This window comes from Sarcophilus harrisii, chromosome 4 (assembly GCF_902635505.1).
Source record: "Sarcophilus harrisii chromosome 4, mSarHar1.11, whole genome shotgun sequence".
NCBI lineage: Eukaryota > Metazoa > Chordata > Mammalia > Dasyuromorphia > Dasyuridae > Sarcophilus > Sarcophilus harrisii.
In genome coordinates this window covers 427,320,784-427,341,368 of record NC_045429.1, presented here as the reverse complement: position 1 = coordinate 427,341,368, position 20,585 = coordinate 427,320,784, and the positions used below count along the sequence as shown (strand labels likewise).

The 20,585-nt window shown below is 41.1% G+C and overlaps 2 protein-coding genes across 6 annotated transcripts; both read left to right on the top strand.

Moving 5' to 3' along the window:
- Nucleotides 1-3,744: 3,744 nt before the first annotated feature.
- LOC111720795 (cornulin-like) lies at nt 3,745-8,423 on the top strand. Its single transcript, XM_031968723.1, has 3 exons — nt 3,745-4,814; nt 6,110-7,555; nt 8,184-8,423. The coding sequence occupies exons 1-3, from the start codon at nt 4,677-4,679 to the stop codon at nt 8,421-8,423; spliced, it is 1,824 nt and encodes a 607-aa protein (XP_031824583.1). The 5' UTR covers nt 3,745-4,676.
- A 1,889-nt stretch (nt 8,424-10,312) lies between these two features.
- LOC116423436 (zinc finger CCCH domain-containing protein 13-like) lies at nt 10,313-14,204 on the top strand. Of its 5 annotated transcripts, none has more exons than XM_031967551.1 (2): nt 10,313-11,054; nt 11,313-14,204. In XM_031967551.1, the coding sequence occupies exons 1-2, from the start codon at nt 10,665-10,667 to the stop codon at nt 13,863-13,865; spliced, it is 2,943 nt and encodes a 980-aa protein (XP_031823411.1). In that variant the 5' UTR covers nt 10,313-10,664; the 3' UTR covers nt 13,866-14,204. The 5 variants fall into 5 exon arrangements, with proteins under 5 accessions (XP_031823411.1, XP_031823414.1, XP_031823416.1 ...); XM_031967554.1 differs by having other exon boundaries at nt 10,313-11,428; nt 11,735-14,204; XM_031967556.1 differs by having other exon boundaries at nt 10,313-11,924; nt 13,149-14,204.
- Nucleotides 14,205-20,585: the final 6,381 nt, after the last annotated feature.

Here is a 20,585-nt window from a genome sequence, read left to right as displayed (position 1 = left end):
AAAGACATGAAAATGAATTAAACTTTTGAATAAATGGAAGCTTATATATTATTTTTGTTCATCTTTTTCTCTGATTATATTTTCCCAGATTATATTCTCTGAACCTACTTTCTTAATAGATGGCTGGTAGGCATGAAATATATATAATATGGGACCAACTACATCAGAATCAAAGACATGTGGGGTACCACAGAGGCTGTCTAGACTAGCCCCTTCGTTTTGTAGAAAAGGAAACTGAGCCTCATGGAGATTATGACTTCCCCAAGGTCACTTTGGTAAAAAGCATCAGAGAATAGTATTTCAACCCAGAGCTAGAATTCTTTCTAGTGTAAGTTAACTGAATTTTCATTCAGTCAAGATAATTCAGCTCAAGTTTAAGAGCCAAAGCTTTGTGAGTAATTCCACTAGGGTAGAATAGAGGGCTTAGTGTCAAAGTTTGGGTTCAGATCCCAGATCCAAAGGGTCCTTGTCTATTGCCTGGCTTGGGGTCCTAGTCTCCTTCCTCTTTTCCCCACTTCAGTGCCAAAGGCAAGAACCAGTAGTCCTCCTTCCTCTCTGTTTACTTCTTCCCTCTGCAAAGAGCTGAAGTATTTTTCTTCTTTGTCTTCTCAGTTCCCAACATAAGACTTAAAGGTCCTTTGTCAATATCATAAATGACACTGACATAACACTTTAAGGTTTTCAAAGTTCTTTATGCATATTTACTCATTTGATTCTCTTAAGGTAGGTGATATGGTTATCACCATTTTTTGAAAAGGGAAACTAATATCACATGCCAATAAATGAGAGGGATATAATTTGAATCAAGTGAACCTTCCACTATACAACATGCTGCCTCCAAGATTTTATGTTCCAGATTTGGGTCTTGTACCCATTGGATTTCTAGAGACTAATCCATCACACTTAGCTCAATGGACATCACTATGATGTCTTATATTGGATTTGGATGTTTTCTGAGGAACCCCTGTAAGGAATTCCTTTAGTAAAGATCAATGTGTTGCTATTTTTATGCCATATAGGAAGGATCTTGTAAGATCTGCAGTAGATCATCAGGTCTATCATCTAAAAAACTTAATAGAGGAGCAGATTAACCCCAATAAAGACGATTATATATGAGTTTTTAAGCTCTTATCTTGTGGACCTATGGTAGTCAAGGTTAAGAAAGCTATAGTAAGGGTTCAGCTGTTAGCACAAGAAGGGAGCTGAACTAGGAAAATGGGAAAACTGATCCAGGAAGTCTGGAGAAATGATTGAAAGATTATCCATGCTAAGCAGCTCAAAGCTAGGATATATCGGTTCAGCAGAACTGTAACTCATCATTGCTCCTTGCTTAGTCCTTTGCTGCTAGATTTCATCACTGAGCAAGGGGGATGCTCTAGCATTATGGGCAGTTCCCTCAAGAGTGTCTCTCCTAGACAGGAAGAGAGGAGTTCAACATGCATAACCAATTGAATGGGGAAAAACTGGGTGAGATTTAAGAGAAGTGTAATTGTTGTTCAGTCTGCCATCATGTCTGACTCAAATGCACTTTTGTGCATGAGGTTTTCTTGGCAAAGATACAGAAGCGATTTACCATTTCCTTCTTTAGCATGTCCCCCTTTTACTGAGGAAATGAGGCAAATAGGGTAAAGTGATTTGCCCAGGATCACACAGCTAGTGTCTGAAGCCAGAGTGAACTCAAGTCTTCCTGATTACAGTCTTAGTACTCTATCCATTATACCACGTAGCTACTCAATTGTCCCTCGGCAAGTATGTTTTTTTTAAATAGTCCAATCCAACAAGCATCTATTAAAATAGTGTGTATACAGTCAAAAATTCCCTTTCCAAGCAGCTTATAAGACAAGTAAATGGATTATTGAAGGAAGGCAAGAATATCAGCAACTAGGGAGATTCAAAAAAAAATGAGTCAGAAGAGTTGAAGAGAAACATATGAAGGAGGACATTCCTGAGCCTATGCAAAGGCAGAGATGGAATAGCAAGTTCAGGGAATAACCAATAAGCCTGCTCAGTACAGAAAGCATGAAGGGAGAAATAAAAAGTAAGGGATAGGGTGGGATAGGATAGGAAGGTGGATGATTGTCAAATTGTGGAAGGTTTTCAATATGATACTGAGCAGTCTTTATTTTAGGTGATTTGTAGGTAACAGGGAGTTGCTGATGTTTTGTTTTGTTTTGTTTGTTGCTGAGGCAGTTGGGGTTAGGTGACTTGCCCAGGGTCATACAGCTAAGAAGTATTAAATGTCTGAATCTAGATTTGAACTCAGGTCCTCCTGACTTCAGGGCCGGCACTTTATGCACTACCCTATCTAGCTGATATTTCTTGGACAAAAGAGCGACAAATCTGACCTGTGATCTGGGATATCAGTTTGACTGTTGTGTCGATGATAGGTTGGAGAGGGGAAAGAACTGAAGCCAGGATTCTAACTAGGAGGTTTTTGTAATAATTTAGGCAGTTGATGATGGGAACATGAACTATATGGTAGCTGCATGAATACAGAGAAAGGGACAAATGTTAAGGAGCAATAGGACCTGGCAATTGGATAAAGAAGAGGGAAGAGCTGGGGCTAATGTCAAGATTCTGCTACATTAGTTCTTTGTTATAATGAATCACTTCACCACAGATCTCTACTTTATTTGAAAACTTCAATCTCATATAAATTAATGAAGCTATGTCCATTGCAATATGTGAAAGAGACTCCTCTGTGGCCAGGATCCACTGAAAGTTGACTTCAGAATACTGTTAACCTTTGGAATCAGCAGGGATGAATTCAAGTCATGACTTCCATTAATTAATATATAACCTTGGGCAAGTCAAGCCTATCATCAAGCATTTATTCAGTGCTTAGTATATGTCAGGCATTGTGCTAAGTACTAGAGTTATAAAGAAAGGCAAAAACATGGTCCTACCTTTGAAGAGCTTTTATTCTTATAGGAAAGACATGCAAATAATTAGGTTCATAAAAGTCACTTCACTGGGCCTGAGTTTCTTCATGACTGGACTAGATGACCATAAGGGTTTCTCTGAGCATTTTATAGGGTCTCTTTCCAGCTATTAGGATGTTCTTAACAGCTCACTGTTCTCCATGATTAGTCAGGTCTTTTCCTTTTCCTTGCTGCCACCAGCAAGGTCTCATTTCCAGAAATGATTTAATTTTAAGATATTACCCATCACACACTACATATTGGACAGATCCTTTAACCTCTCTGGGCCTTAGTTTCCTCATCTGTAAAATGGGGTGAGGAGAAGGCATGGACCACACCACCTCTATGGCCCCTTCCAGTTCTGGATGTATAATCTTAATATCATACAATGAATTGGAGATAGTGCTAATGCTAAGGTAGTAAGACCACAGCTGCAAACCTAATACAGACTAGGCAAGTTGGTCAAGGAAATGCTGAGTTAAACAACCCGTTGGGGAAGAAACAGGTGGAATGGGGTTTGGTTGGTAATGAATCAGTCCATTTTACATGAAGGGCGTTGTCTACAAAAGATGTATGGTTAAAAGGTGCAATTAAAACCCCTATATAAGAGGGAGAACTCACATCCCCAGTATTCAGGTGCTCTATAGCCACAGTCTGCCATCGCACTTAGTGACCAAGGTAAGTCTCAATGAAAGAAAATTTTGTATTATTTCATTCAATGGTTGTCTTCCTGGTAGTGTGTGTGTGTGTGTGTGTGTGTGTGTGTGTGTGTGTGAACTAGAGATGTGGCGATTCTTCTGGTAGTTTTTTCTGTGTATGCATTAGGAATGTGGTAAATTTCTCGTTGAATCTCCCATTTTTCAAACCCTGTAAAGCTTGACCTGTAATAAGAAGAGCAGAATTTCAATTACCTTTGACCAAAAAGTTTTATTTCCAAATATTGTTACCTAGGTGTTTTTTGTTTGTTTTTTGAGTTGAGAGTAGTTGCTGAGTAGCCTTAATGTGGAAAATCTACTGTCTTCTTTCTTTTCCCTCTGAATGATCCTAACAGTACACTGTCTTCCATGATTCTTCAAGTCTTTTCCTTTTCCTTGTGTCATCAGACACTTAGAGAAGGCAGAGTGATTTCTAGTGGATGAATCAACCTCAGGTTATAACATCAGCTTCCAAGTACAGTTAGACTGAGTCATTGTCTTTGTTGCTGTGACCACAAAGGTTACTTAACTGAACTACTCCCATTATTTTACAGAGATTCTTTGTCTCCGACTATGTAACCACTGATGATGAGAGAAAAAATTTTGTGTAGAGATTTGTAGATTACTTTGCTTCCTAGGAACTTTCCACTCAAACTGGCTGTTTGATCTTCAACAAATCTCTCAAAACTTCCATTTTCCCCATTTCTAAAATGAAGAGGCTAGATCTACAGAGAGCTGAGATTCATTTCAATCCTAAAATTCATCACCCAGGTTAGATGGGAGGTAATAGACTTGGGTTCAGGTCCCAGTTCTGTCACTTATGTGACCTTGAGTAAGTCCTAAGGTAATCGTTCAGAGATGTAGATGAGAAGAGGCCTTTAGAGGTCAATTAGTCTAGTCCCCTTCTTTTAATGAATCAGAAAATTGAGGCTTACAAAAAAGAACTTTCTATGAGTCCAAGAGCCTCTGAAAGATCGAATGGGATGATTTTTAAAAGATGCACTAAATGTTTTTCTAAAATTTCTCACTTCAGGTACAATCCCATCAGGAAGCCAAAAATATGCCTCAACTTCTTAAGGGCATCATTACTGTTATTGATATTTTCTACAAAAATTCACGGACAGATGGAGGATGCCAGAGACTGAGCAAACAAGAACTGAAACAGCTGCTGCACCAAGAATTTGGAGACGCCCTTCAGGTAAAAAGGTCCAGAGTTCCCTGCACTGGGAATTCTTGGATTGACTCTTGGTTCATTTCTTGGCATGTTATTTCTTATTGGAGATTAATGTAAAAAATATCCAACATTGTTTTCACGCATCTCATTGGTCACAGACATAGAAGGAAAATAGGCTCAGCATGTCAATTGGTTAGCAATTATTGCCTGCCACTGTGATAAATGCGGTGGGAACATAGAAAAGCCAAAAAAAAAAAAGTTTCTGCTCTCAAGGAGTTCACAGTCTAATGGCAGAGACACGCAAATAACTATGTCCAAACAAGCTGTCTACAGTATAAATTGGTTGTGGTCTTAAAAGGAAGAGACAAATTTTAAGACTGGAAAAGGAAAAAAAAAAGATTAGAAACACTTGAACAAAGGAACAGTAGGAAAAGACATTTTATAGAAACTATTCCAACACCAAAAAACAATGGGAACCATCAAATCATGGGACTTGAAGAAAGGCAGGAAGTAGAGATGAGGAGCAACAGCATTCCAGATCTTAGCATAGTCAAGAGTACTCGGCCTGGAGCAGAGAGATGGAGAAGCAGTCAGCTTCATTGATTTGTATGAGATTGAAGTTTTCAAATAAAGTAGAGATCTGTGGTAAAGTGATCAATATAACAAAGAATTAAGAAAAAAATGTTCTTTTTCAAGGAACAGTGAGGGAGCCAGTATCACTAGATTATAGAGTAAATGGAGGGGAGTAAGGTATAAGAAGACTGAAAAGGTAGGAAAGTCTCAGGTTATGCATTGAAATACAGGGCCAATACAGGCTTCCATGTAAAATGTCCCAGACAATGTGATATATTGGATAGAGGGCAAACTTTTTTTTTCTTTTTTTTTTTTTGCTGAGGCAATTGGGATTAAGTGATTTATCCAGAGTCACACAGCTAGGAAGTATTAATTGTCTAAGGCCAAATTTTAACTCAAGTCCTCCTGACTTCAGAACTGGTGCTCTATCCTCTGTGCCATCTAGCTGCCCCCAAGGCCAACTTTTAAGTCAGAAAAATCTGGTCTGAGGTCATTTCTCTAGTATACATCATTAGGGGGCAAGTTATGTAACCTCTCAAGGAACTCTCTAAGATCAGGATTGATCCCATAGGATTGGTGGGAAGAGATTTCATACCAGGAGTTCCCTATACTGCCATAATCATTTTTTATGACCAAAAATAAATAAATAAAAGGCCAAACAACTACTGATAAATACACTAGATGAGACAATACATACCAACAGGAGAAATGGTGAAGTTAATAATTTTTTTCCTACTTTCTTACAGAAACCTGGTCACTCAGAAACAGCCGACAAGATCCTCCAACTCCTAGATAAAGATGGTGATGGCACAGTTGACTTCAGTGAATTTGTTTTACTGATCTTCAGTATAGTGAGAGCCTGCTATGTATGCATACAACCTCTGCTCTGCCCAGGACTACAGGAAGGGGAAAGAAGATCTGAATCATGGGAGCCACAAGAAGGAAGAGCAGAAGGGACATCATCAAGAAGCAACGAACTCCCAACAACCACCACCAACGAGAGGAATCAGATTTATCAGTCCCAAAGCTCACAGGATGGTGGACAGCACAGAGTGACAGCTGATGAAAAAGAATCCCGGGAAGAGACAAGGATCCATGTAAGAGATGAGAACACAGCAGTGAGGACCAGTGGAAGTCGCCATATTAGAGATGAGATGTCAACACTAAGAAATACTGAGAGACAGGTCCCTGACAATGAAGATGATGGGCAAGATTATGTCAGGGATAGGAATCAATTTTCAAGAGATGATGGGAATTATAAAATTAGAGAGAAGATACCAGCACCAGGAAATGATTGGAGATGTCAAGTAACAGAGCAGACACCAGAACAAAGGGATAGTGGGAAAAGATATTTTATAGAAACTATTCCAACACTAAGAGACAAGAGGAACCCTCAAGTCATGGAAGAAATCCCAACACAAAGGGGTGATAGTACATCCCATGTTGGAGAGCAGAACCCAGGACTGAGAGATGCTGAGAGACCAGAGATCAGAGTGAGAGATCAGATTCCAAGTCCAAGGGACGATGATAGGTACACAGTGAGAGAACAGTCCCCAGAAGTAGGATATGATAGGAGATATCACGTGAATGGCCAAATCCCAAGAGCCGTGGAGGAAGGAAGATATCAGATGAATATGCAATCTCAAGCACCAAAAGAAAATAGGAAATACCAACTGAGAAATCAAACATCACACCTAGGGGATGTCCCAGAATCCTATGATACTGAAGATCTAGAAGTAAGATATTATGAAAGACGCCAAGAAAATGATCAGAGTCAGTTAGTCAGTCATAAGAAAAATTATGTGAACAGGCACCAGCCAACAATAAGGGATAATGATAGACAATATGTAAGAGATCAATCTGTATCAGAAGAAGAAGAGGCAAGAGCCCAGATAAGACTTCAGCTAACAAATAATTTCCCAAATCATGGGAAAACAAAAATTAGATATCAGGTCCCAGCATCAAGGGAGGATGAGAGACTACAAGACAAAGAACAGACCTCAGCACTGACAGAAGATCAAAGGAGTGATAAGCAGCAGACCCCAGATATCCAGGATGTTAGACCACAGACCCAAGAAATCCAAAATGATGGGAGATATTCAGTGGGACCAGAGTCGCCAAAAATCCAGTATGAGAGAAGATGCCAAGTTACGCAACCAGAACCAGAACTACAGGATGATGGAAGACGACAAGTTAGATCTCAATCCTCAGAAAGCCAGAATGACAGGATAGATGAAACCATAATATCATGGGATGATGGGAGAAACCAAGCCCGACAAGAGACTTCAGTTCCAAGAGGTAATGAAAGAAACCAATATAGGCAGCAGACCCCAGAAATCTGGAATGATGGAAGATGCCAAGTTAGGCCTCAGTCTCCAGAAATCCTGAATGACAAAAGACAACAGACCTCAGTACCAAGAGATGATGGGAGACGCCAAGTTAGGCCTCAGTTCCCAGAAATCCATGATGACAGAAGGCAAGAGACCCCAGTACCAAGGGATGATGGGAGACGCCAAGTTACACCTACATCTCCAGAAATCCAGGATGACAGAAGGCAAGAGACCCCAGTACCAAGGGATGATGGGAGGCGCCAAGTTAGGCCTCAGTTCCCAGAAATCCAGGATGATGCAAGACAACAGATACCAAAGGATGATAGGAGATGCCAAGTTAGTCCTCAGGATGACAGAAGGCAACAGGTACCAAAGGATGATGGGAGACGCCAAGTTAGGCCTCAGTTCCCAGAAATCCATGATGACAGAAGGCAACAGACCCTAGTATCAAGGGATGATGGGAGACGCCAAGTTACACCTACGTCTCTAGAAATCCAGGATGACAGAAGGCAAGAGACCCCAGTACCAAGGGATGATGGGAGACATCAAGTTAGGCCTCAGTTCCCAGAAATCCAGGATGATGCAAGACAACAGGTACCAAGGGATGATGGGAGATGCCAAGTTAGTCCTCAGGATGGCAGAAGGCAACAGGTACCAAGGGATGATGGGAGACGCCAAGTTAGGCCTCAGTTCCCAGAAATCCATGATGACAGAAGGCAAGAGATTCTAGTACCAAGGAATGATGGGAGAGGCCAAGTTAGGCCTCAGTCCCCAGAAATCCATGATGACACAAGACAACAGGTACCAAGGGATGATGGAAGATGCCAAGTTACACCTACATCTCCAGAAATCCATGATGACAGAAGGCAAGAGACCCCAATACCAAGGGATGATGGGAGGCATCAAATTAGGCCTCAGTTCCCAGAAATCCATGATGACACAAGACAACAGGTACCAAGGGATGATGGGAGATGCCAAGTTAGGCCTCAGTTCCCAGAAATCCATGATGACAGAAGGCAAGAGACCCCAATACCAAGGGATGATGGGAGGCGTCAAATTAGGCCTCAGTTCCCAGAAATCCATGATGACACAAGACAACAGGTACCAAGGGATGATGGGAGATGCCAAATTACACCTATGTCTCCAGAAATACAGGATTACAGAAGGCAACAGGTACCAAGGGATGATGGGAGACGCCAAGTTACACCTACATCTCCAGAAATCCAGGATGACAGAAGCCAACAGACTCTAGTACCAAGAGATGATGGGAGACTCCAAGTTAGGCCTCAGGATGACAGAAGGCAACAGACCCCAGTACCAAGGGATGATGGGAGATGCCAAGTTAGGCCTCAGTTCCCAGAAATCCATGATGACAGAAGGCAACAGGTACCAAGGGATGATGGGAGACGCCAAATTAGGCCTCAGTTCCCAGAAATCCATGATGACACAAGAGAACAGGTACCAAGGGATGATGGAAGATGCCAAGTTACGCCTACATCTCCAGAAATCCATGATGACAGAAGGCAAGAGACCCCAATACCAAGGGATGATGGGAGGCATCAAATTAGGCCTCAGTTCCCAGAAATCCAGGATGATGCAAGACAACAGGTACCAAGGGATGATGGGAGACTCCAAGTTAGCCCTCAGGATGACAGAAGGCAACAGACCCAAGTACCAAGGGATGATGGGAGATGCCAAGTTAGGCCTGAGTTCCCAGAAATCCAGGATGACAGAAGACAACAGACCCCAGTACCAAGAGATGATGGCAGACACCAAGTTAGGCCTCAATCTCCAGTAATCCAGGATGACAGAAGGCAACAGGTACCAAGGGATGATGGGAGACGCCAAGTTACACCTACATCTCCAGAAATCCAGGATGACAGAAGGCAAGAGACCCCAATACCAAGGGATGATGGGAGGCGTCAAATTAGGCCTCAGTTCCCAGAAATCCAGGATGATGCAAGACAACAGATACCAAGGGATGATGGGAGATGCCAAGTTAGTCCTCAGGATGACAGAAGGCAACAGGTACCAAGGGATGATGGGAGAAGTCAAGTTAGGCCTCAGTCCCCAGAAATCCATGATGACAGAAGGCAACAGACCCCAGTACCAAGGGATGATGGGAGACGCCAAGTTAGGCCTCAGGATGACAGAAGGCAACAGGTGCCAAGGGATGATGTGAGATGCCAAATTAGTCCTCAGGATGACCGAAGGCAACAGGTGCCAAGGGATGATGGGAGAAGCCAAGTTACACCTACATCTCCAGAAATCCAGGATGACAGAAGGCAACAGACCCTAGTACCAAGAGATGATGGGAGACTCCAAGTTAGGCCTCAGGATAACAGAAGGCAACAGACCCCAGTACCAAGGGATGATGGGAGACGCCAAGTTAGGCTTCAGTTCCCAGAAATCCAGGAGGACAGAAGGCAACAGGTACCAAGGGATGATGGGAGATGCCAAATTACACCTATGTCTCCAGAAATACAGGATGACAGAAGACAACAGACCTCAGTACCAAGAGATGATGGCAGACGCCAAGTTAGGCCTCAATCTCCAGTAATCCAGGATGACAGAAGGCAACAGACTCCATTACTAAGGGATGATGGGAAAAGCAGTTAGGGCTCAGGATGACCGAAGGCAACAGGTACCAAGGGATGATGGGAGATACCAAGTTAGGCCTCAGTCTCCAAGAATCCAGGATGACAGAAGGCAAGAGACCCCAGTACCAAAGCATGATGGGAGACGTCAAGTTAGGCTTCAGTTCCCAGAAATCCATGATGACAGAAGGCAAGAGACCCCAGTACTAAGAGATGATGGAAGACACCAAGTTAGGCCTCAGGATGACAGAAGGCAACAGACCCCAGTACCAAGGGATGATGGGAGACGCCAAGTTAGGCTTCAGTTCCCAGAAATCCAGGAGGACAGAAGGCAACAGGTACCAAGGGATGATGGGAGATGCCAAATTACACCTATGTCTCCAGAAATACAGGATGACAGAAGACAACAGACCTCAGTACCAAGAGATGATGGCAGACGCCAAGTTAGGCCTCAATCTCCAGTAATCCAGGATGACAGAAGGCAACAGACTCCATTACTAAGGGATGATGGGAAAAGTCAAGTTAGGGCTCAGGATGACCGAAGGCAACAGGTACCAAGGGATGATGGGAGATACCAAGTTAGGCCTCAGTCTCCAAGAATCCAGGATGACAGAAGGCAAGAGACCCCAGTACCAAAGCATGATGGGAGACGTCAAGTTAGGCTTCAGTTCCCAGAAATCCATGATGACAGAAGGCAAGAGACCCCAGTACTAAGAGATGATGGAAGACACCAAGTTAGGCCTCAGGATGACAGAAGGCAACAGGTGCCAAGGGATGATGTGAGATGCCAAATTAGTCCTCAGGATGACCGAAGGCAACAGGTGCCAAGCGATGATGGGAGAAGCCAAGTTACACCTATGTCTCCAGAAATCCAGGATGACAGAAAGCAACAGGTACCAAGGGATGATGTGAGATGCCAAGTTAGTCCTCAGGATGGCAGAAGGCAACAGGTACTAAGGGATGATGGAAGACGCCAAGTTAGGCCTGAGTTCCCAGAAATCCATGATGACAGAAGGCAAGAGACCCCAGTACCAAGGGAGTATGAGAGACGCCAAATTAGGCCTCAGTTCCCAGAAATCCATGATGACAGAAGGCAAGAGACTCTAGTACCAAGGAATGATGGGAGATGCCAAGTTAGGTCTCAGTTCCCAGAAATCCATGATGACAGAAAGCAAGAGACCCCAGTACCACGAGATGATGGGACACACCAAGTTAGGACTCAGTCCCCAGAAATCCATGATGACACAAGACAACAGGTACCAAGGGATGATGGGAGACGCCAAATTACACCTATCTCTCACGAAATACAGGATGACAGAAGGCAAGAGACCCCAGTACCAAGGGAGTATGAGAGACGCCAAATTAGGCCTCAGTTCCCAGAAATCCATGATGACAGAAGGCAAGAGACTCTAGTACCAAGGAATGATGGGAGATGCCAAGTTAGGCCTCAGTTCCCAGAAATCCATGATGACACAAGACAACAGGTACCAAGGGATGATGGGAGACGCCAAGTTAGACCTCAGTTCCCAGAAATCCAGGATGACAGAAGGCAAGAGGCCCCAGTACCAAGAGATGATGGGACACACCAAGTTAGGCCTCAGTCCCCAGAAATCCATGATGACACAAGACAACAGGTACCAAGGGATGATGGGAGACGCCAAATTACACCTATCTCTCATGAAATACAGGATGACAGAAGGCAACAGGTACCAAGGGATGATGGGAGATGCCAAATTACACCTATGTCCCCAGAAATCCAGGATGACAGAAGGCAACAGACCCTAGTACCAAGAGATGATGGGAGACTCCAAGTTAGGCCTCAGGATAACAGAAGGCAACAGACCCCAGTACCAAGGGATGATGGGAGACGCCAATTTAGGCCTCAGTGCCCAGAAATCCATGATGACACAAGACAACAGGTACCAAGGGATGATGGGAGACGCCAAATTACACCTATGTCTCCAGAAATACAGGATGACAGAAGACAACAGTCCTCAGTACCAAGAGATGATGGCAGACGCCAAGTTAGGCCTCAATCTCCAGTAATCCAGGATGACAGAAGGCAACAGACTCCATTACTAAGGGATGATGGGAAACGTCAAGTTAGGGCTCAGGATGACCGAAGGCAACAGGTACCAAGGGATGATGGGAGATGCCAAGTTAGGCCTCAGTCTCCAAGAATCCAGGATGACAGAAGGCAAGAGACCCTAGTACCAAAGGATGATGGGAGACGTCAAGTTACACCTACATCTCCAGAAATCCAGGATGACAGAAGGCAAGAGACCCCAGTACTAAGAGATGATGGAAGACGCCAAGTTAAGCCTCAAGATGACAGAAGGCAACAGGTGCCAAGGGATGATGGGAGAAGCCAAGTTACACCTATGTCTCCAGAAATCCAGGATGACAGAAGGCAACAGACACCATTACTAAGGGATGATGGGAGACGCCAAGTTAGGCCTCAGGATGACAGAAGGCAACAGGTACCAAGGGATGATGAGAGATGCCAAGTTACACCGACGTCTCCAGAAATACGGGATAACAGAAGGCAACAGACCTCAGTACCAAGAGATGATGGGAAACTCCGAGTTACACCTGCATCTCCAGAAATACAGGATGACAGAAGGCAACAAGTACCAAGGGATGATGGGAGAAGCCAAGTTAGACCTCAGTTTCCAGAAACCCATGATGACAGAAGGCAACAGACTCCATTATTAAAGGATGATGGGAGACGCCAAGTTACACTTACATCTCCAGAAATCCAAGATGACAGAAGGCAACAGACCCCAGTACCAAGGGATGATGGGAGATGCCAAGTTAGGCCTCAGTCCCCAGAAATCCATGATGACACAAGACAACAGGTACCAAGGGATGATGGGAGACGCCAAGTTAGGCCTCAGGATGACAGAAGACAAGAGGTACCAAGGGATGATGAGAGACACCAAGTTAGACCTCAATCTCCAATAATCCAGGATGACAGAAGACAACAGACCCCAGTACCAAGGGATGATGGGAGACGCCAGGTTAAACCTCAAACTCCAGAAATCCACCCCAATACTCAAGGATCACTGGTGGAGATAAAGGATAACCCAATACACTGTGATGTGTATTTTTTGACCAAGCAAAAAGGCAATTGGTTATGCTATTGTATCCAAGACCCATCAGAACAAAAAGATGAACAAAGCAGACAAAATAATGCTTCTCACTCTGCCTTTGAAGATGATCAACATGGCAGACATGTAGGAATCTTTGAATCCACTATGGAAGATCCTTATCAGTCTCATGATTGGCAATCAGCTGATGATTATTCCAGTGAGAGGCAACAATGGGGGTGGGAACCAGTTGAAAGGAGTTCTGGTGACTATCCAATTCAAGAGTGGGAAGAAGAAGGGGACAACCCAGATGAGTACATAGAACCAAATAGGGAAGAATATCTTACAGATGAGGCTTACTATCCCGATCTTATATGGAAATCAGGTGACCATCAATGCTCTTCATGCTGCACCAGGAAAGCCTATGAGTGCCAGGAGAATATTGGGAACCCACAGGCTTCTCCATTCTTTGAAGATGACTTCTAAAGTCCCATCTAGATTTCCATAGGTATTTCGGATGTCAGATATGCTTCACTATGATCCACACTAAAAAGATTATACCTTCTGATTTTTTTTCTTTTTCTTTAAGTCAACATAGCAAAACTATTGTATGACAGCAGTATCTTTTGGTTTCTGGGGGGTCAAAGATCATAGGGATGATTTAAGGTGAAGGAAGAAAGCAAGTATCTGTCATGTCTCCAGTAGAGATGTGACTAGTTATGACATCTTTAAAATCCAAGTTCTCAAGGTTTACCTGGAGGATATTTCTGGATCAAATTCAAAGCTTGTATGAAAATCAATAATAAATGAATAGCATTTAACTAATGTTTTCTGAAGTGTGTTTCTCGTCCTCGGCCATGTTTAAAATACTGGACTCTCAGATAGTAAACTGAAATAAAAACCATTTGTCACATTCCAGAATATAGCCATATTCTACTCTTCATGATCTCTTTTGAGGTTTTCTTGGCAAAGATACCAGAATGGTTTGCCATTTTAAAAACAGTTTAAAGATCCCAGCTCTCCTGCTTACTTCCTGTGTGGACTCAGAAAAGTTATTTTACTTCACTGTGCCCCTGTTTCTCCATGTGTAATATAAGGAGGGAGATACATGGCACCATCTCTCAAATCAGGACCCTGACCCTTAGCTCCTGTGTAGGATGATGTTGTTTGAAAACTTCATCGAACTACTCTGAATTTTCTCATCTACAAAATGAAAGCATTGGATTGATAGCCTCTGAGCTTTCTTCAAGCTCTAGACCTAAATCTTAGGAGACTTTCTCAGGTCCCTTTCTGCTCTACTTCTATGATGTTTTCAAACAATCTTAGAGAAGGTAGTCAGTAAACAAACATTTATTAAGCACCTACTATGTGCCAGGAATAATGCTAAGCACTGTTACTTAGAGATTTTTCACTTCCCAACATGTCATCCCCAGCGTGCACGCACACACACACACACACACACACACACACACAATATCCTGAGGTCTAATCCAAGCTCAGACTTCTTAGGAACAGATTGAAGGCACAGTAAACAATTACTTCATAAAAGTCAATCAAACATGCAATCCTCTACATTGTAAAGATTTTTGTGATGGTTGTTTAGCCATATGCTACTCTTCATAATCCCTTTTGAGGTTTTCTCGGCAAAGATACCAGAATGGTTTGCCATTTCCTTCTCCACCTCATTGAACAGATAAGGAAACTTAGGCAAACAGAATCACATAGTTACTACCTGAGGTCAGATTTTAACCCAGGAAGATGAGTTAGTTCCTAGCTCTTTTCATTTTTCTCTACTCCTTGCTACTGAAACCAAACCTCAGAGAATTTGATGTCTTCTGAAGAGTCATCAACGATGAATGCACCTGGTGCAGGTAACCAGCGACCAACCTCTCCCCAGAGAGCTCACATCAGCCAAACTCACTGATTCACAGCAAAGATCAAGAGCTCCAGAGTGGTGCTGGATCGCCATCTCATGGTGATGGCTGTCAATGATCCCAAGAAGAATGTTTTACTTGATAAGGAATGGATAATCTCATTTAAACACAGGTCTGTGGGAAATGAGACTCCTTTGCTACCTACACAGACTTTAACTTCATTTCCTTGGCCACAACCCACCAAAGGAGGCAGACTATATATCCTGTATATTCATTCTTTCTTGTAACTTTTAAGATTTGACTGACAGTGACAATAATGACATTTATATAACTCTTTAAGATTTGCAAAGTCGTGTATGTGTGTGTGTGTATATAAAATATATATGTATGTGTACACTTATTTAATCCCCATAACAAGCCTGTGAGGTAAATGCTGTTATTACCTCCATTTTTACAGATAAGAAAATTGAGGCTGAGAGAAGTTCAATAATTTGCCCAGCATTATACAACTAGTAAGAGCCAGAGACTGCATTCAAACTCAGATTTTCCTGACCCCATTTCCATCTCCAACAGATTGTGCTGTCTAGCTCCTAATATTAGAAAATTGGATAAGGTCTCTTTTCCAGATCAAAATTGGTGGTCTAAATTCATGTGGCTATCAACTGGATTTCATTATTTTCAGACTTTTAAAAAACTATGAGCTTAATATTTTTGTTGTTGTTTAATTGTATCCAATTTTTCATGATTCCATTGGAAGTCCTCTAGGCAAAGACATTGGGGTGGTCTCCCATTTTCTTCTCCAGCTCATTTTACAAATAAGGAAACTGAGGCAAATAGGGTTAAGTGACTTGCCCAGGGTCTTACAGCTAGTGTCTGAGGATATATTTGAACTCAGGAAGATGAATCTTCCTACATCCAATCCCAGTGTTCTATCCACTGTGCCACTTAGCTACTCCTAAATTTACCTATGTATTTAATAAATATGCTTTTTTCATAGTTATATAATCTCATCAGGGTAAAGTTCTCATCTGTGAAATAACCTAACAAAAATGCAATAAACCAACAACCAAAAATGTTAAAAAAAACAAATATTTTCAAAGCCATGACCCTTAATCACTATTTCCTAAAATCTATTTGTAACATCAGGAACTGAGGGAATTGGGTGTTAAATATTTCTATACTTCATCCTACCATACACACTTTAAGTGAAAGAAAATAACATTTATTATTAATAGAGAGCAGACATTAAAGCCCGAATCCTTGGGTTCAAGTTCCACCTCTCACACATAACAGCCTTGTCAAATCAATTTAAACTCTCTGTATTAGAAGAAAACCATGTAAGTTACAGAGAAAATGCCAACCTGCATTAGTAAAAAGACTTTCCTTACCTGAGAGTTTCCTATGTCAATGAAATCACAGGTCCAATCCCTGTAATTGTATATAATACACAGCATCATGACCACTACCAAGCTCCCTTTTTTATTTATTTAATGTATTTAATAATACATTTTTTGACATCCTTTCCTTTTGATTACCTACATTTCCCAATATACTTTTTGTTCTGTACCTTGCTCCTCCTTGTCCCAGAGAGCTGTGCCTTATAAAAAAAAATTTTTAAGAGGGAGGAGGAAGTTTGACAAAACCAACCAATGAATCAGAAAGTATGACATTTGCAGAGTTCCACATCCACATTCCTAATTTTGCAGAGAAGTGAGGGAAATGTCTTCTATCAGTTTCTTGGAATCAAGTTTGACCATTATAATTTCATTGACAATCTCTTTAAGATACTACAAGGAATTCTTTGTTTTTAGGCTGGGCTAACTTCAAACAACCTCTGAGGTCTCTTCTATTTCTTGAGATGCTGTGACTTAGAGAAATAAAAGCATAATAAATAATTTATAATAAATAATATCCATAATAAAACCAGAAAATCATAATTATATATATATATATTAGAAAACAGAGAAAGAAAAAAGAGAGCACATTTAAGCATGACTAAATTCACAACAATAGCCATTACTTTGTCCTATGCCTTCTTTGATCTTTTCAAAATATTTACACATTTGTATTCTTCATAGTTGATATTTTCAAGATGCCATAGTATTTGATTCTGATGAAATTCATGGATTCATTTATTCATTCATTAAACAAAAAGGTTATTAAGTATCTACCATGAACTACGCTGAAAGTGCTAGATTTTAGGGAAACAAAGTACATAATAAAACCAGAATGACTCCTCCAAGAGCTAATCTTCCACTGATGTAAAACAGCATGTGCTCAGATGAGTAAACATGAAATATATACAAAGGAAAGAAAGTAACATCAGGGATGGAGTCGGGGCAGAATAACATGCATATGCTATTGTCCCACCTCAGACTTAAACACATAAGTTGTTTGCAGTTTCTTGTGTTTACAATAAAGCAACTATGAATTTTTTACAAACTGAAGAGAATTCAAGACTGAAAAAAGAGCTGTTAGATACAGAATAAAGGGACTAATCAGCTCCTAAATACTAATAATGGCTACAATTTATATATTATCTACTATGTGCCAAGCACTTTAAAAATATTATCTCATATGTTCTTCCTGACAACCCAATAAAGTAGATCATGTTATTGATCCCATTTTATGGCTGAGGAAACTGAGGTGAAGTGTCTTATTCAGGTAGTGAGTGTCTGAGGTCAAATCTGAACTCAAGTTTTCCTAACTCTAGGCCAGTCCTAGGAGAGAATAATCAAAGCTCTGTCCATGGTGCTAACTCACTTCGTCTAAGAGGCAAGACCTAGAGATGGAAAGTGACCTCAGAATTTATCTAGTATAATTCTCCTTTAAGGGGAAAAAAAAAAAAAGTGAAGAAGCTGAGAGTCAGAGAAGTCATGTGGCTTTCCCAAAGTTGGGTACATAGTTACAGATGAAGTTACATATGAATCTAGGTCTTCAGTCTCCAAAATCTGCCTTCTTTGCCCTTAGGCTATGTTGACTCATCTACTCTGTCCTCTAACTAAACAGGACACCATCCATTCTGCTTTCCAAAAAGGCACTGCTCTATTTGTCCTGCAGAGGGCCTGACTCAGGCCATACCTGAACAAAATGAGGTATTTATAGCTCACTCAAATCTTAGCAAAATGAGATTTCCTTTGCCATAGCAGGAGAAACATTTGGAGAGGATAGGTACATTTGGCGGATAACCCGAAATGATTCTGTTGAGCAATATTTTCTTGCCCAAGCTTCCTGTTATGGTCCACAGTCAAGCTGGAGCTCCTCACAGCTATTTTATATTCAGATGACAAATAAGTGATATCAACAGCCTGGTCTTATTTAAAATGGATACTTCCCTCTGGACCTGCACAATGGATTGAATTGTTTTGTAATCTACAGAATAATTTTTGGTGACCAACCCTTAGACTGAACACCCTGACAATGTTTTCTTCAGATTCTCTGAACTTAAAACTTAATTGTAGAATCAAGAAGAGGAGAATCTGCAATCGATTATGCTTTTCTCATGACCTTTATTTCTGATAATTTTAGGAGTCATCTCTGGGTTGGTTGTTTGTTTTAATGATATGGCTGATAAAGGTATTACTTGCCACAAAAAAAATGTGTTTAAATGTTTATACCACGTGATCCATAATCACTTTAAAGTATCTGACCTAGCTAGCCAAGTTGTGAGATAACTTGGTGGGTCAGTGGTTAAAGCAATGGGTCCTGAATGAGGAAGACCTAAATTTAAAAGTGGTCTTAGACACTAACTAGCTGAATGACTCTGGACAAGTCATTTCACCTCAATTTCCTCACTTGTCAAATGGGGAGTGCCTTATAAATGCTAGCTGCTATTATTTAGGGGTCATTTAGCTCTTCCTTCACTCTGTACCTACCAATTACTTTCCATTTTGTATTTTCTGTAGTCTGCAGAAAATAGTCATACTTGCTTTATTGTAATCACAAGAAACTATAAACAACCTAGCACTATAAGTTACCACAACCCAGCCATTAAACCACATTTCTTCCTCTAGTCAGGGCTTGTTAAACTATTTCTACTCATGACCTCTTTTTGTCCAAAAAATTTTTATATAATTCTGGGTATATAGATATATAAAATAGGTATATCTATCAAATATTTACTGATAATAAATCATACTTTTGTGACCCCCACATTCAGTTATGAGACTCCTTATGGGATCATGATCCATAATTTAAAAAGCTTTGTTCTAGGTAACAAAATCTAATTCAGTCCCTAAACTGGGAATAATAAGAGCACTGACCTTGAAGTGTGGTTGCAATGATCAAGGTGATATTTATAAAGCATTTAACACAATGTCTGGCACATAGTAGGCACTATAAAAATATTTATTCTCTTCCTCTACCAGTCTCCCAATTCAATGGAGGAGACAATATGCTAACAACTTGTACAAATAATCTACAGGATAATCAACAAAGGCACTGGAATTAAGAAGATTGAAAAAAATCTTTCTGTATGGGTGAAATTTTAGGTGGGGATCACATGTAATGGACCAATCAAAGGTTGAGAAGATGGATTATAGCCATCTCTCTCTATAGAAGCTAATCATGAGACTTGTCTCCAACATAATCTCATTAAGACTTTACCCATTATACTCCAACATTCCCCTATTCCACCCTTACCTTCATTATGGCAGTTTTTTGGTTTCTCTTCTGCATCCAGCATCAGTCATTACAACAGTTAATCCTGCTCCAGGAACCTAGTGCAGTTGCTTTTGGTAGCATACTCTCAATCCATCATGACTATCCCTTCTCTTCCAGACCACATGATGACCATGGCTGTTTTTGTTGTTCTTCCTTCATTCTTGAAGAGAACCAGTGACATCACAGGTGATGTCTTGACTAGTTCCTGAATTGGATTTAAGTGAAGCAGAGCTGCATAAAGTCATGAGACTCACTCTCTCCTTCAGAATCCAATCAGAATCAGAATCATCAATAGCAGAATAAAAGTTAAAACAACTGGTGATGGCCTAGAATACAATGGATGACCTTGGCTTTCTAAATTACCTTGGTAATGTAAGTATCAATTTCATCTCTCTCACAACATATGCAAATCCAACACCAAGTGCCTTTTTTCCCACAGTGCCATCAATCTTGAGGATGCTCAAAAAATATCTATTGATGATGATAGCAAATACCTTCAGAGTCTATAGATGAGAAAGGTGAGAAGGGATTAGTGGAAACAATATATTTTGTGTTTTCCTAGGCAGGTGTCTCACAAAGGATGTAGGAAGTGATTGCAGCTGGGTGGTTCAGTGACAAGAACATTGGACTTGGAGTCAGCAAAACCTGAGTTCACTTAGTAACTTATAAC

Excerpts from the sequence above, each read along its gene's own strand:
- LOC111720795 (XM_031968723.1), top strand. The coding sequence starts at position 4,677 with ATGCCTCAACTTCTTAAGGGCATCATTACTGTTATTGATATTTTCTAC. Across the intron at positions 4,815-6,109 it reads AATTTGGAGACGCCCTTCAG|AAACCTGGTCACTCAGAAAC; the intron begins GTAAAAAGGTCC and ends ACTTTCTTACAG. Across the intron at positions 7,556-8,183 it reads AGGATGATGGAAGACGACAA|AAATCCAGGATGACAGAAGG; the intron begins GTTAGATCTCAA and ends CTACGTCTCTAG.
- LOC116423436 (XM_031967551.1), top strand. The coding sequence starts at position 10,665 with ATGTCTCCAGAAATACAGGATGACAGAAGACAACAGACCTCAGTACCA. Across the intron at positions 11,055-11,312 it reads AGGATGACAGAAGGCAACAG|ACCCCAGTACCAAGGGAGTA; the intron begins GTGCCAAGGGAT and ends AGAAGGCAAGAG.